The 13,379-nt window shown below is 31.8% G+C and overlaps 1 protein-coding gene across 35 annotated transcripts in view; it reads left to right on the top strand.

Annotated features, from left to right (window-relative positions):
* LOC141452757 (uncharacterized) overlaps positions 1 to 13,379 on the top strand; it is a 119,738-nt gene that overhangs the window by 48,188 nt on the left and 58,171 nt on the right. For 29 of the 35 annotated variants that reach the window (XR_012457580.1, XR_012457577.1, XR_012457572.1 and 26 more), the window contains 3 exons: positions 388 to 555; positions 1,300 to 1,433; positions 1,632 to 1,737. Coding sequence is in view for 1 of the 35 variants with exons in the window: in XM_074125166.1 (XP_073981267.1) it covers positions 524 to 555; positions 1,632 to 1,737 (138 nt within the window). In the remaining 34 variants the exon portion in view is untranslated. The remainder of the gene's footprint in view (positions 1 to 387; positions 556 to 1,299; positions 1,434 to 1,631; positions 1,738 to 13,379) is intronic. The other 6 variants (XR_012457588.1, XR_012457568.1, XR_012457587.1 and 3 more) reach the window with 1 other exon arrangement.

The raw sequence follows: 13,379 nt of genomic DNA, 5'->3' as shown, positions 1-13,379 counted from the left end.
GTGAGAGATATTTTACAAGTTACGAATGAAAATATGATTCTTATAAGAAATTTCAAAATGATAATATTTAACGATTTTTTGATTGAATAAGAAGAAAAGTACTATTTTATTATAAATTTTACTCCTCATTAATATTACAGATCATGCTCGAAATGGCCTCCACCATTAGAGATGCATAGACATGCTCTTTTCTGCCAATTGTCCTTTACTGCCAAAGAAATAGATTCGGCTTTAACCGAGTTACAGGCATCTATTATTCTCTGCTTTAGTTCATCTACGGATGCAATCCCGACTTGATTCTGGGACACCTAGATTTAGAAATGCTTTTAGATAAACAGAAATAAGAAAAGAAAGAAAAAAGTTATGAATAATCACCTTGTTTTTCAGGTGTCCCCAAAGGAAATAGTCCATAGGTGTCAAGTCCGGTGAACGAGGTGGCCACTGAATCGCCCCCCCCCCACGTGTCGATATAACACCATCAAGCATGTAAAGGGATATCTCGAAGACAATTTGATGGGCGTTGATGGATAAAAATTTATTGGTGAAAAGAAAAACGTAAGTAAATGAAGAGGAAGTAGACATATTTGTGATCTAGTTTTAGAATAGTAAAATTAGTATAAATTTGATGGTGCAGATATTCAGTGTAACTAAAATCCTTTAAAAAAATCAAGAAGTGTATTCAAATGTTATTTTCGTAGTATTTATATAATTCATTAAAATCTTAAAATTATTTGAATACATGAATCGCCCCAGTTGTGACTAATTTTCCACAAAGATGTAAAAGTCAATCTGTACTTAATATTGGCTTTGGTTTTTGCTTACCACACGCACATACACTTAGTTTACACAAAAATTTCTAAAACCCACCATCACCCATGGTTGAAGATTTAAACTAAATGTCCAACTTATGCATGAATGCAAAACTTCTTCCCTAGGGTTAAAAAAAATGTACATATTATGATTACTTGTGTGTATCAACTGTTTTCCCTTAGGTTGACGATTTTCGTTTGGTTTTACGGTATGGAAGTCATTTTTCTGAGATAAAAGCAGTCGGAAAGAATCATTTATTAAGATTTACTTTTATTAAGTGATTTGTTGTTATAGAAACAGACGTGCACACAGGATCATTCTCTCTTAAGAAAAGTATTTTACCTCAAGTTTCCTCAAGATTTCCTACTTCCTTACACAGTATAAAGCAATTTCACACCTTGCCGCTTTTAGCTCACTCTAACTTTTAGACAGTTTACTATCAAGTTTTGTCTTCTCTTCTTAACACCTATTTGGAACTGAATTCTTCAGTTGTAGTGAAGAGAAAGAGGGCTGGTAAACTAAACAAGAAGTTGCAGAAGAAGCTCTAGTTCTGCAGGACATAGTATACACTAGGATAGTGAAGATCTTCCCAACTTATTTAACAAATAATTGAACTCTACTTTGTAAGTTTCACGACTCTCCTTTTTACATTGATCTCCTTTGAAAATATGACTCTCTGAAGATGAAACTAAATTATATATACCTTCTTTTTCTGATCTAGATTAATGTGTCAATAGTATTTCTACTTGATTAAAGTTTTGTGTCATTTTTACCTACTTTGACCTATTAATTATACTTATTTTTATTTATTTATTTTTTAGGGAGATCAGTGCGAGAATAATTGACGTGACACCTGGTGCAAAGAGAAGTCTACTGAATACAGCATCCTACATGATATTGAAAAGGATGTACGTAGATAGCCTAAAGGTAAAAATGATATTACTACTATCTTGCAGTTAGTTTGTGGCCCTCATTTTTAATTACGAAGTTAATGAACCATATATAAAAAAGATTACCACCTTTTTTAAGCCACCGTAAACCCACAGTTCATTAGTTCTTCTCACCTTTGGTGTAACGCTGTCAGATTAATTAAGTCTAGAGTGGGGCTTCAGGATTAAACTTTAAGGTTTTTTTTTCCAAATCAAAATAGTATTTTTCCAAATGAACGAATAGTATCAAAGAGGCCTACAATCATGCGAATAGCCTTGAAGACAAATATGAATCAACGAAAGCTAGATGAGAAGAACTTTTCTATTCTCCTTAGTTCTGGAGTTTCGACCTTTCTTGAGACTTATTGTGATCTGTTGCCCTGACGACTGTACTTTCAAGGCATCCTGCTTAGTCGCAAAAAGATATTTAGTTTATCATAAGATCCTCTTCATCCTTCTTGGGTCACGTTTTAGCATTATTAATATCTCATCAGGTTGTTTGATGACAACACTGACATATTCTCCTGAGCCACTTGAGCCTCCCTCACTTTCTTATTCCCTCTAGATACCATTCCGTAACTGTCCGGGATCCTTTACTCACTCATTCTTGAGACATACTTTAACCATTATAATCGGTTTTCAGTAATATTTTTTATTGTTAAAATACGGAATTTTTGAGCCGAATTTTTATAGAAATTTCAATCCATTTCGCCCAAGTTTCATCACCTTACGTACAGCTTTATACTTTACTCAAGTTTACTAAAATACCTGTTTAAATGTAGCAGTCCTCAAATTCATTTAGCAGCGAATTTTCTAATTTTTTAAATTTCTCCGACATAATTGCATTAAATGAGGAGTTTAATAATTTTCAATAATTATTTAGTAATCAAAATTAGAGCCTTTTTCCTTGCAATTTTTTTTAAATTAAAATTCTCATACTTATTTTAAGATACAAACAATTCTATACGTACATTTAAATGTAAAGCAAACAACAATAATAATAATACAATTTTTTACCATTGCAATAACTTCAGATTCACTCTCTATCAAATGAATTTAAAAGTTATACGTCGCTATAGCCTATAAATATGTTCAGGACATGAGTATTGCAGTGATTAAAAATTAAATAACTCTTTCAATAGCGTTGTTGCTCTCAGTTGTTTAGTTGACTAAGTGAATACAAGGTCTGAAAAAAAAGTAAAATGGAGAATAAAAAAAAACACGGTATTGTCAAGTTTGCTCGCTGTTTTCAATTAGACAATTGCTTTTTTGAATTAACTTTGACATTTTGAGAAAATAGTTCTCAGGAGGGAAACCTTTTCAATTATTTTTCCATTGTTCATAGTTGTATGGAAAGATTCGTCCCAACTTTTTTTTTTTATGGCTTCTACAAGAATTCTTTGATGTAATTTTTTTTTTTATTTCCTAGTTCTTCTTCCTGTTCGTAAAAAAAAGGTAATGGGTTGTTCAGAAATTGGAGATTCACTGGAAATAAATGATTTGAATTTTCCTGTGTACGACGAAGCAATAAACAATATTGTGTTTGAATGTATGGATAGAACAACTGAAAAAAAAAGAAAAAGAAAATTGAAAGAGATCCATATCTTTTCTTTATATGGATTCAGTATGGTTACTGCCTGTCGGAATCCCACCACATCGAACTTTTATTTTAATTTTTTCCCCTTAGTTTATTACGATTTAGTTTTTTTATTTAAATAATGTAGGAATGCAATTCAATTAAAACTTTTAAAGAACAAGAAAAGGTATCTCTTTAAGTGCTTGTCAGTTTGGTGAACAGATGTTCCATCTTCACTGTATTCTTCTCAAAGACAGAAAGCATTATTAAACAAAAGCACAATAAAGTAAATTAAGTTAAACATCAAATAATAGTTGTTAATTGCTAGAAGTAAAATCTTATGTGTTGCAAATTGGAGAGAAGTAAAATAATGACAACATATTTGAAATGTAAGAAATATATTGATTAAAATAACGTGACAAAAATAGTTGTCAGGTAAACTGTTTAACTAGCTGAGCGGCTAGAATTTAGTGTTGTGCCTAAACATTTTGAGAGAGTGAGATTCTTTTACAATGTTATTCATTTTCTTTAGACTAAACCTTATTGTAGAAAGATTCTACGGTTTAAACATCGATTTGCTTTCCCTCCATGTGCTCCTTTAGGGCAGCGCTACATTAAGGCTTGTTTCCCATTACTTGTGCTAGTAGGGTCGACCAGAGAATTACCTAGTTGTTTAACTCGTCAAGAAGTAAGTACTTTTGCCATTAAAATTGGCATGAAATTGTTTTTTAAGTTTTTTTGAATAATTTTTTTCTTTTTTTGCTGTTTTTTTACCATTTTAAACATAACTTGGTTGATGGAAATCCGTATAGACTCGGTGTAAATCAGGTAAATATTTGATTTGCCAAAGGTAAATGCAAGGAAACATACTATTACATAATGTATTGCATTGCAACCCAAGAATGATCTGTGGAATGAGGAGGAAGAAGAGATATGTTGAAGTACAAAAGAAGTAAAAATATTGAGTTAACGTTGCCAGTAACAAAGGTAGAAAGTGAATGGATAAAATACACACAGAGCTCTTTCAGTCCCACTAACTGATTTACCAATGAGATCTCATACATTCCTTTGTGAGTTAGTCAGCTATATGTAAACATAGAGATAGCGCAGCGATCCTTATTTTATCTTATGATGTTTTATACTCCTACTGAGGAAAAATGAAACTAAATCACTGTATCAAAGGAAAATAGATCAGAAAGTTTTCTTATTATTTTAATATCGCTTTGGAAGATTTAACCAACTATTAAAAATGTAGCTAACATAGTTTCATTAAAAGAGATAATATTTAAGATTTGATTCAAGGCTAGAATTTTACGATAAAATCAAGACAGGGGATAACATCTGATGTAGTGTACCTCGGAGCTGGTTATCTTAGAAAATGTGCCTCACACATCATTTTATGATGAAAAAACAAATCTTTTTACTGTGAACTAACCGTTAACAGGTTTGTATCTTTTTGTCAAATGTTGGGCAGAGGGAGTGTGAGATTAGGCCTTCTTCTTACTGCAATTTCAACCAACAGGTTTAGTACACCATTATAAAAATTGAGATCAATTCAATAAACCGTGAGAATTTTGACTGAGAAAGTAATGACTGATTTTCTCATCTGGTTTTTTAATGAGGGTGTAAGGCCTCCTCACTCAACTAATAGTGAATGAACTCAACTTAAAGAGAACAATGGAATCGTGTCAAATGCAAGCTACTGCGAGCGACAGTCAAGTGACCATTCTACTCATGTTACTCGTTGTTGTCTACGTAATGTCTACTACACCACAGCTGTACATAGTTTCACATAAAGTGTTTGGGAATAGACCTGTAAAAGAAGGCTACTGTTAGCAAGTTTTTAAAAATTTAATCAAGAGGACGGAAGAAAGCTAGAGAAACCTCATTTTGATATTATGAAAATGTTTCTTATTACAAAAAACTTATTGTTGTAAAATTATTGTTGACAATAAATTCTTGGTGAAAGATGTCTCGAAATAAAGCATTCACTAATGTAATGAATCGTTTCTGGGCATATCCGATAGTAATCAAAGAATTTCTGAGGTCCTTTTTTCTCAAAATTTTCTTAGAGATGATGGTGGAGTTATTCCATTATTTTGTTTTTAATGAATGCTGGTTTCATCCAGTATCCATTTCTTGGAGTTCGAAATCGACGACTGGCTCTGTATGGACCATCGAAGTGAAGAGATAATCATTAGTGCCCTCTGTACAGAATGTTTTCTTACTTCCAACAATAACTGTTATTTCCAACTTTCAATTACTATGTACCTACTTATACCAAATTTCAGTCTACCATGGGTGAGAGACCTAATAAGAGTACAACAATTTGTTTTTAAAAAATCAGCATTAAAAATAATCTTTTTTAATCGTAGATTATCATCGTATAAATAGAGGAATTATGTTGTATACAGAGAGAACGTTTTAGAGTTTTGTGTTAAGATGTTAATATCTGAAAAGAAGATATTAACTAGACGATCATTCAAATATACTCAAGATGTTTTAGTGGCTCCATCTTGGCTACATCAATCACACGCTGACATTGTATCTTCCTTATAGTGTTGTGGTGCCATCAGTGCTGATGTTTATAATATGGTGCAACTTTATTCACTTCAGGCACTCCCTGATGTTAACACTATAATTTTTCTTAGGTATATTACTCGTATAATCAATGTTTAAATATATTTTTAGAAAACTCAATAATTTATTATTAATTGCACATTTAGTTTCCCAAATTTTCATGGACGTGAAGAGATTGTATTTATAAATAGTATGAAGTAGTGAACTGTCTATTTTTGAGGGTTGCTGTCTAACTTGTGAAGGAGAAAGGAATCTTTTACATTTTGGGATTTGAATTATTTCTATTTTAAAGCATTCACACACAACTAATAAGTTGATCAATATAGAGGGTAGTGGTCACTGCTCATTAATATTTCTTAAGACCAAATCGAGAAGGGAAGTCCAGTTCTGTGTCTTAGCGGCCTATGATTCAAAGCATCTGAGCAATACGAAAAACATACCTAAGGAGGAACTGCTTAAGCTTCTTCACCTACACCAACTATAGATCCTAAACCTAGCCTCTTCTCACCCTTAACATTCCGTCATAAGATGGAAGGGATCATGGAAAATCATTGTAAACTACTGTCCTAGAGGGTTGATTGTAGAGCAGAAGGTGTGGGAAGACCTGTGTCTTCTTCTTCCTGAACAAGAATAATCTTAGGTCAATTCTCTTTACATAACCTACCTTCATTTTTGAAACAAAACTTCAGTAAGATCACTATGGTTTATGTAGAGGGTAGAATGTAGAACCTTTTCATGGTGTAGACGTTTCTATGAATTAATAATTACTCACTACTTTAGATTTTAAAATAAACTTTTAAGTGAAGAACTATTACATTATTTTGTTAAAATTTAACCCAGTAAGAACTCAAGGGGGCTTGCCGTTAAGTAAAAATGTTGTAATATTACAAAAAAGGACAGATTGTGCCAAACTAAAAATGGCAGAAGTAGAATCGTTACTTACCATATTGTATTAAAAAAACTATTTTAACCAATCTGTTGTGCCATTATATTAGTAGTCTCTTTTGCGAAAAGTAAAGAATTGGTATTCTTTTCTGAACAAATCGTAAGTGCAGTCTCAATCCACAAAACATAAATGAAACTTGTCAAAGAAAAATTATAGACGTACCATTAGAACAAGCCACTATCAACCACAGCTATTCAACTTCCATTTAATGGCTGGCTTTAAAATTGAAATTTCAATGACAAATTTCTTGTTTTCATTTGAAGTACACCAAAGAGAAATGACTCAAAGGGAATTGCTTTTAAGTGAAAAACATGTTTTTTACCTTTGGCCCTTTTACTTCCCTTCTGCCACAATATCCGCTCACCTTCACCACCATTGAGCTGACCTCAATAACTCTGACATTTATTAGTTACTTTTCATACTTTTCCACGCCGTGGTCTACTCTATTTAAACACTAGCTTACCACACAGAGTACACAGTTCCATCGATTGTATTGTGAGTGATACACCTTATTCCACTCCATTTCTCCAAGGTCAGATCAATCTAGAGGAAAGAAACCTTGATTTATATAAATTAATTTGATTTATTGATATATTATTGGAATTAAATTCACTTGAATGGATAGGAAAGCCGGAAATATGAGTTTTTTAATTTTAAGAGGCGAATTTCGTTAAATCTACCGTTATTCACTTTATTTAAACCTGCCCTTAGGTACAGCCAGATCCCAATATGGGATGAACTTCCGAAAATCTATAAAAAAATATTGAGCTTTTACGATAATAAAAGTTGTTTTAATAGTTGGTGACGCAAAAAATATTATTTTCTTTCAAGAGGAATTCCCTGCCTATCATTAAACCAACTTATACGAAAACAAAAGCCAAACTTATCCAGTTATTTATCGTTCAAAGTATATACTACAATAATTTAATTGTAATGGGGACTACACTCTTTATATAGGGTATCCAGCACTAATAAAAAATAAAATTGCTTAATTGCCCTATCTATATAGAAACATAGAAACATTATATTGCATACAGTTTAACTATATTAAGACTTTATTGCTTATTAAGACTTGGCCTTAAAGCAAGAGTATGACAAAAAATTGTTTAGAACCATTAGTTATTAAATTGCAGTAAGAGCAAGTCATGTGGATGTTCATCTCCGATTTTGTTTGAATCTTTTAATTTAAGGAAGTCTATAACTGAGATCATTGAAGCCTGATGCCTTTTTCAGAGCATTACGGGCCTTCGGACAGAGTTCTCTTGTTACAGACAGCAAAGGACAACTTGCTTTAAGAAGTTCTGATAAAAAAAAAACATCTAAAGGCTAATAGCAGTATTTGAAACCGTTTTGCTTTTCCAAAGAATCGCAGTCGTTAATGATTTTCGTACTAAAGAAAATTCTCTTAATAGGTAAATTGCGGTAAGAGCAAGTCATGTAGTTGTTCATCTCCGATTTTGTTTGAATCTTTTAATTTAAGGAAGTCTATAACTGAGATCATTGAAGCCTGATGCCTTTTTCAGAGCATTATGGGCCTTCGGACAGAGTTCTCTTGTTACAGACAGCAAAGGACAACTTGCTTTAAGAAGTTCTGATAAAAAAAAAACATCTAAAGGCTAATAGCAGTATTTGAAACCGTTTTGCTTTTCCAAAGAATCGCAGTCGTTAATGATTTTCGTGCTAAAGAAAATTCTCTTAATAGGTAAATTGCGGTAAGAGCAAGTCATGTAGTTGTTCATCTCCGATTTTGTTTGAATCTTTTAATTTAAGGAAGTCTATAACAGATCATTGAAGCCTGATGCCTTTTTCAGAGCATTATGGGCCTTCGGACAGAGTTCTCTTGTTAGAGACAGCAAAGGACAACTTGCTTTAAGAAGTTCTGATAAAAAGAACATCTAAAGACTAATAGCAGGATTTGAAACCGGGATCACTGCGTGGAAATCTATTGTGCTCACCTCTAGTAAAAGAGGCCTAATTCGGCAGTTAGATTTAAAGCCCACTTAAAAAAAAATAGGCTTCAATTTTCTTTTTGTTTTCAGTATGAATTAATTGAGACTCAGTGGTGACGAATAACTAACATCATGTAAACAGAGAAGGATGTTCTTCTGCCATCGTCCATGACATCTGGACATTCAAGCTCGCCTACGAAAAATTATGCTTATTTTCCTACATATTAAGGAAACTCCGAAGTATGTTTAGATTTACTTAGCGACGACTTAAAATCACTTCTTTTGTGTCCGTCAGAATTGTGATGCTTTGAAAGAGTCTCTTGAGGTTTATGGATCGTTAGGGAAAGACAAAAAAAATATTTTACAACAAATATACAAATAGTTCAAGATATAATAATAATAATAATAATAAAATTATTATCATTTTTTCAATAAATAATGTTTATAACCTTTGTAGGAGGACTTATTTCATTAAAGAAAAACTTGCATAGCTAATGCTCGGGTACTTGATAGTCTGCAAGGGAACTTTTCATACAGCACAATAGCATTTAACTCCCTAGAAGCATTAATTAAATATAATCTCATTCGGGTTACCCAGCACCCTTTACAATAGTTCACTTTTTCTCTTCGGGCACATTATTCTTTCTCCGTTCTTTTTTCAGTATGTCCCTAATGTGGAAATCTTTAACGTTAGGTCAGGAAATATGACCATCAACTGACGGTACCATTATTCTGTCCAATTTTAAAAGTTCCAATCGTTTCACTGACATAACCATTCATAATCATTTACGTCCTCCGACGATCGATAGATCATGGATAAATCTTTATTATTAAATTATAAAATGCATATTTATTTTATTATTGTAATGTATTTTTTAAATAAAGTCTACTACTACTACATAATCATTTACGGCTGTACGGTGAAAAGCGAATGCCAAAAAGATGAAAAAGAATCATAATCGTAAAGGTTTTAAATGTTATAATCTATAAAATAAAGTAATTACTTTTAAATAAATTATCAAGCCAAAAGAGTACGAACAAACCTTTGACAGATTTAAGCTACATATCAGTTGCTTCATAACAACATCTTTTCGGATAAAAACTAATTTAAATAATCATTATGAAATATGAACTTATTATTAAAACAACCTAGTGAGCTTAAATGAAAACTTTGTGACGCTTATTTCAACAAAACTTTCAACTGTGTGAATCACTTGATAAATTATGCATGAATATTATCCTGTTAAAAGTAAAGAAAAGGATTTTCAAGCGCACATATGGAGCTTGGACAAGTTTTATACTTTTACAGTCTAAATTTTGTGGGCACATATTAAGTTCAATTCCTTTAAAATGAGAAAAGAAGTAAATTAAAGGGGAAAATAAAGTAGAACGTGTAATCTTTGGAAATCATACTATTTTATTCATAAATACCAGTATGGTTTAACTGGAACAAGTCCTATAAAATTTTAAAGGCACCTCAAGAGTGAATATTGAATTTAGCTTCAAGAGAGCAGAATATAAGGGCAGACATGAAGGTAGTGCCTGGTTTGACGTTGGCCATGAATTATTATTAGAGATAAGAGATACGACTGGCTTGAGCTGTAAGCCGTACGTACCACTAATTCTAGGTCAAAACAATCATAACAATATCTTCAACAGAGGATCTGGGGGAAAAAAAAAATTCTCTCTCCGTAAAATTCTAAGGATTGGACATTCAGTTTACTGGGAAGGCCAGTAAATTGTCTCACACTGGACTCAGTATTCATCATATATAAAATCGATTTGTACTTTCTTAATTGATTCCAAGATTGAGAGGTACCCAAAATATTTTAGTAAATAAATAATAAATGAAAAAAACTGCTTTTATTAAATATTGAGTACTGTATTTCAGAACACTATTGAGGCTTTTGCCCGATACATTATTTTGCGTTGACATACTATGAAGAAAAGAAACCAAAATTTTTACGACTCCTATACCTCGAACTGGTAGTTCATTGCAGTGCAGTTAGCAAGGTTGACCTTTGTCACACATTAGGTATAGGGTAACGGTCATTTTGAATTGAAGTGCACTGTTATTTTTCCATTTAGAAAGTTAGTTTGGTAATGCAGGTCATGCTCTGTTTTCTTGCAATAATTGTTTTAGTGTGTACTTCAAGTTTAATAGTTGTGGTGACTGGGAATAATTAGTACTCATTAGTTTATTTGCTGAACTGCTTGACAATACCGAGAGTGTGATGCTATTTATTAAAAAGAAAGAAATTAACTTATTATTTTTAAATATCTATGTAAAAATTAGGATCCGAATCAAACATATTCAGATTTTGGATCAGTATTTGTAATGAAAGCACATTGATGGATCGCAAAACTTTCTCATAATGTGCAGGAAAGATGAAAGTGAAAGTCTGATACGTAATACTTAAAATGAACGCTCCGCTTGGAACTATAGATAAATTTTATTGAAATTTCCTTGAAATCGCTTCCTCTCTTTGTTTGGTTGCTTCAGAAGTCACGTTTATATCGTTAAATATCTCCTTCCTAAGCTGCTTACATTTTTCCCAAGGAACATACATACGATATATGTACATACGTGTGTGACTTGAGTCCACAACTATATTTACTATAAATCGGCACAGAATGCCTATATAACTACAAGCATTTTCCTCTTCTAAGGATAATGTTTACTGTTGTGATCTCCGGGCCGAATAATAGTAGCGAATAATGGCCGTTTTAACAAAGCCTAACTGGGCTTAAAAAGGGGAAATGGGCAGCCCTATTAATTAATATTCATTCATTAGTGTTTGTTTTATTGTGAAGGGAGGATAATGTGTCGCATTAAACCCATTGTAACGCTAGACTTGCTGCAGTAAAGAATATTTCCATTTGGAATGATAATAGAATAATTCTAATTTTATATTCTTTAAATTTTTAACTTTATATTTTTTCGGATTGCTCTATAACGATGTGGCAATTATTAAACCAAAAGTAGTGAATAAGATTATACTTAAAATGATTTGTGAATATATTTTAAAAATCATTAATTTCGTCATCATCTTTTTTCAAAATGAATCATTCACTAACAGAAGAAGGTTATTAACTGCGTAAAATTAAAGAATTAAAAAAAAAATGTTTTATGCAGGGTTACCTCAATGGATAGCATAGATCCCGGGTTCGAGTCCAGCTGCTGGTACTTAGATTTTCTCTTCCTAGGAGCTACTTACAGCTCACTGACCAGTGATGGTCAATGTTGTCTGTAACGAAAAAAACAGTGTCAAGAGACTGGCGCCAATGACCTCAGATGCTGACGCGCCTTAAATTAAAAAAAATAAGTTCAACTTTACATGTTTACCATTGATCAGTAAAATTTCATAACTTTTGATGTTTCAATAAGGTTATTTATCTCAATTATTTACTTCTAGTGTTATTGATTTTACTGTCTACTACACCTTAAGAAATTTGCAAACAATTTATTTTTTTTTGCAATATTTGGCCTTTTTTCAAGTGAATTTCCTTTAAGGGAGGAAATTTTGTGATTTTAAGCACGGTTGATGAGTGTATTCTAAAAGAAAAAAAAGTTGTTCTTTTCATTTTGAAAGAAGGGGAAAAAAAATATTGTGAAGAAAGCAAATCACCACCCACCTTTAACGCTGCTGCCGTGAATAACTTTGCTTGGCATGTTTTAGAATAGGTTCACCGAAATGTTTATTCATTTTCGCACCTGCTGAAGTAACAAAAAACATACTTTAAAAACAGGTTTTCTATTGTACTTCTACTAAAATGTTGGATCTAATTCCTTACAAATTTTTTCTCTCCATACTAAATTGAAATGAAGAATAGAAAAGAATTAATTCTGCAGTGTAGTATCTGATTCAATTTCTTTCTGTACAATTTCAATTATAATTTTTTGTATTTAATTTCATTTAAAAATCAATTGAATAGCCTTAGATGTTGAAGTGCCTTAATAAATGGGGAGGAAAATAAGCTTAATTCTCTTGTTTAAGTAAAAACAACAAAATTAATGGTGTTTTAACATTACTTCATTTAATTAGGAATTATTTAAAGTTTACCTTGAGTAAATTAGAAAAATAATTACCTTTCATTCTCCAGATAAAAGTTTTATAAACTTCTTTAAAATAAATTAATAATGTGTAGTAGTTTTTAATTTATTATTATTTTTTTTTTTTTTGTACAGTGAATGAGGAGAGCGATCGATGCCTGTCCTACATTGTTTTAAACATGGTGACTACTTGTTTTAGAAGTTTGTGTCAAAAGCAGATTTATCATAATTAACTTCCTCATGTATTTTTCCAGAAATTTTAGTTTTATAACATTTTTTTTACATAGTCCTTTTTTTTTTTAATTTCTGTATTTATTGTGTAGATTGTTTGAACAAATAAAGATTAAATATTCTGGGCTTGTAGATAGAACCATTTAGAACAGGACATTTATGTTTTGCACTGGTTTATTCATAGATAGATAAACAATCTTCACTATGCTTAAGATAATACTTGAGATTTTTCCTGCCATAGTTAGATTCTTTTTATGACCGGTTTTTTATTTTATTTCAACCAAATAGAGGGAAAATCCACTAA

The sequence above is a fragment of the Rhodnius prolixus genome, unplaced genomic scaffold (assembly GCF_049639745.1).
Source record: "Rhodnius prolixus isolate KJV_2025 unplaced genomic scaffold, Rpr scaffold_3, whole genome shotgun sequence".
In the NCBI taxonomy this organism is placed as follows: domain Eukaryota; kingdom Metazoa; phylum Arthropoda; class Insecta; order Hemiptera; family Reduviidae; genus Rhodnius; species Rhodnius prolixus.
Note: the sequence above shows the minus strand (reverse complement) of the source record. Positions and strands in the feature narration are given on the sequence as shown.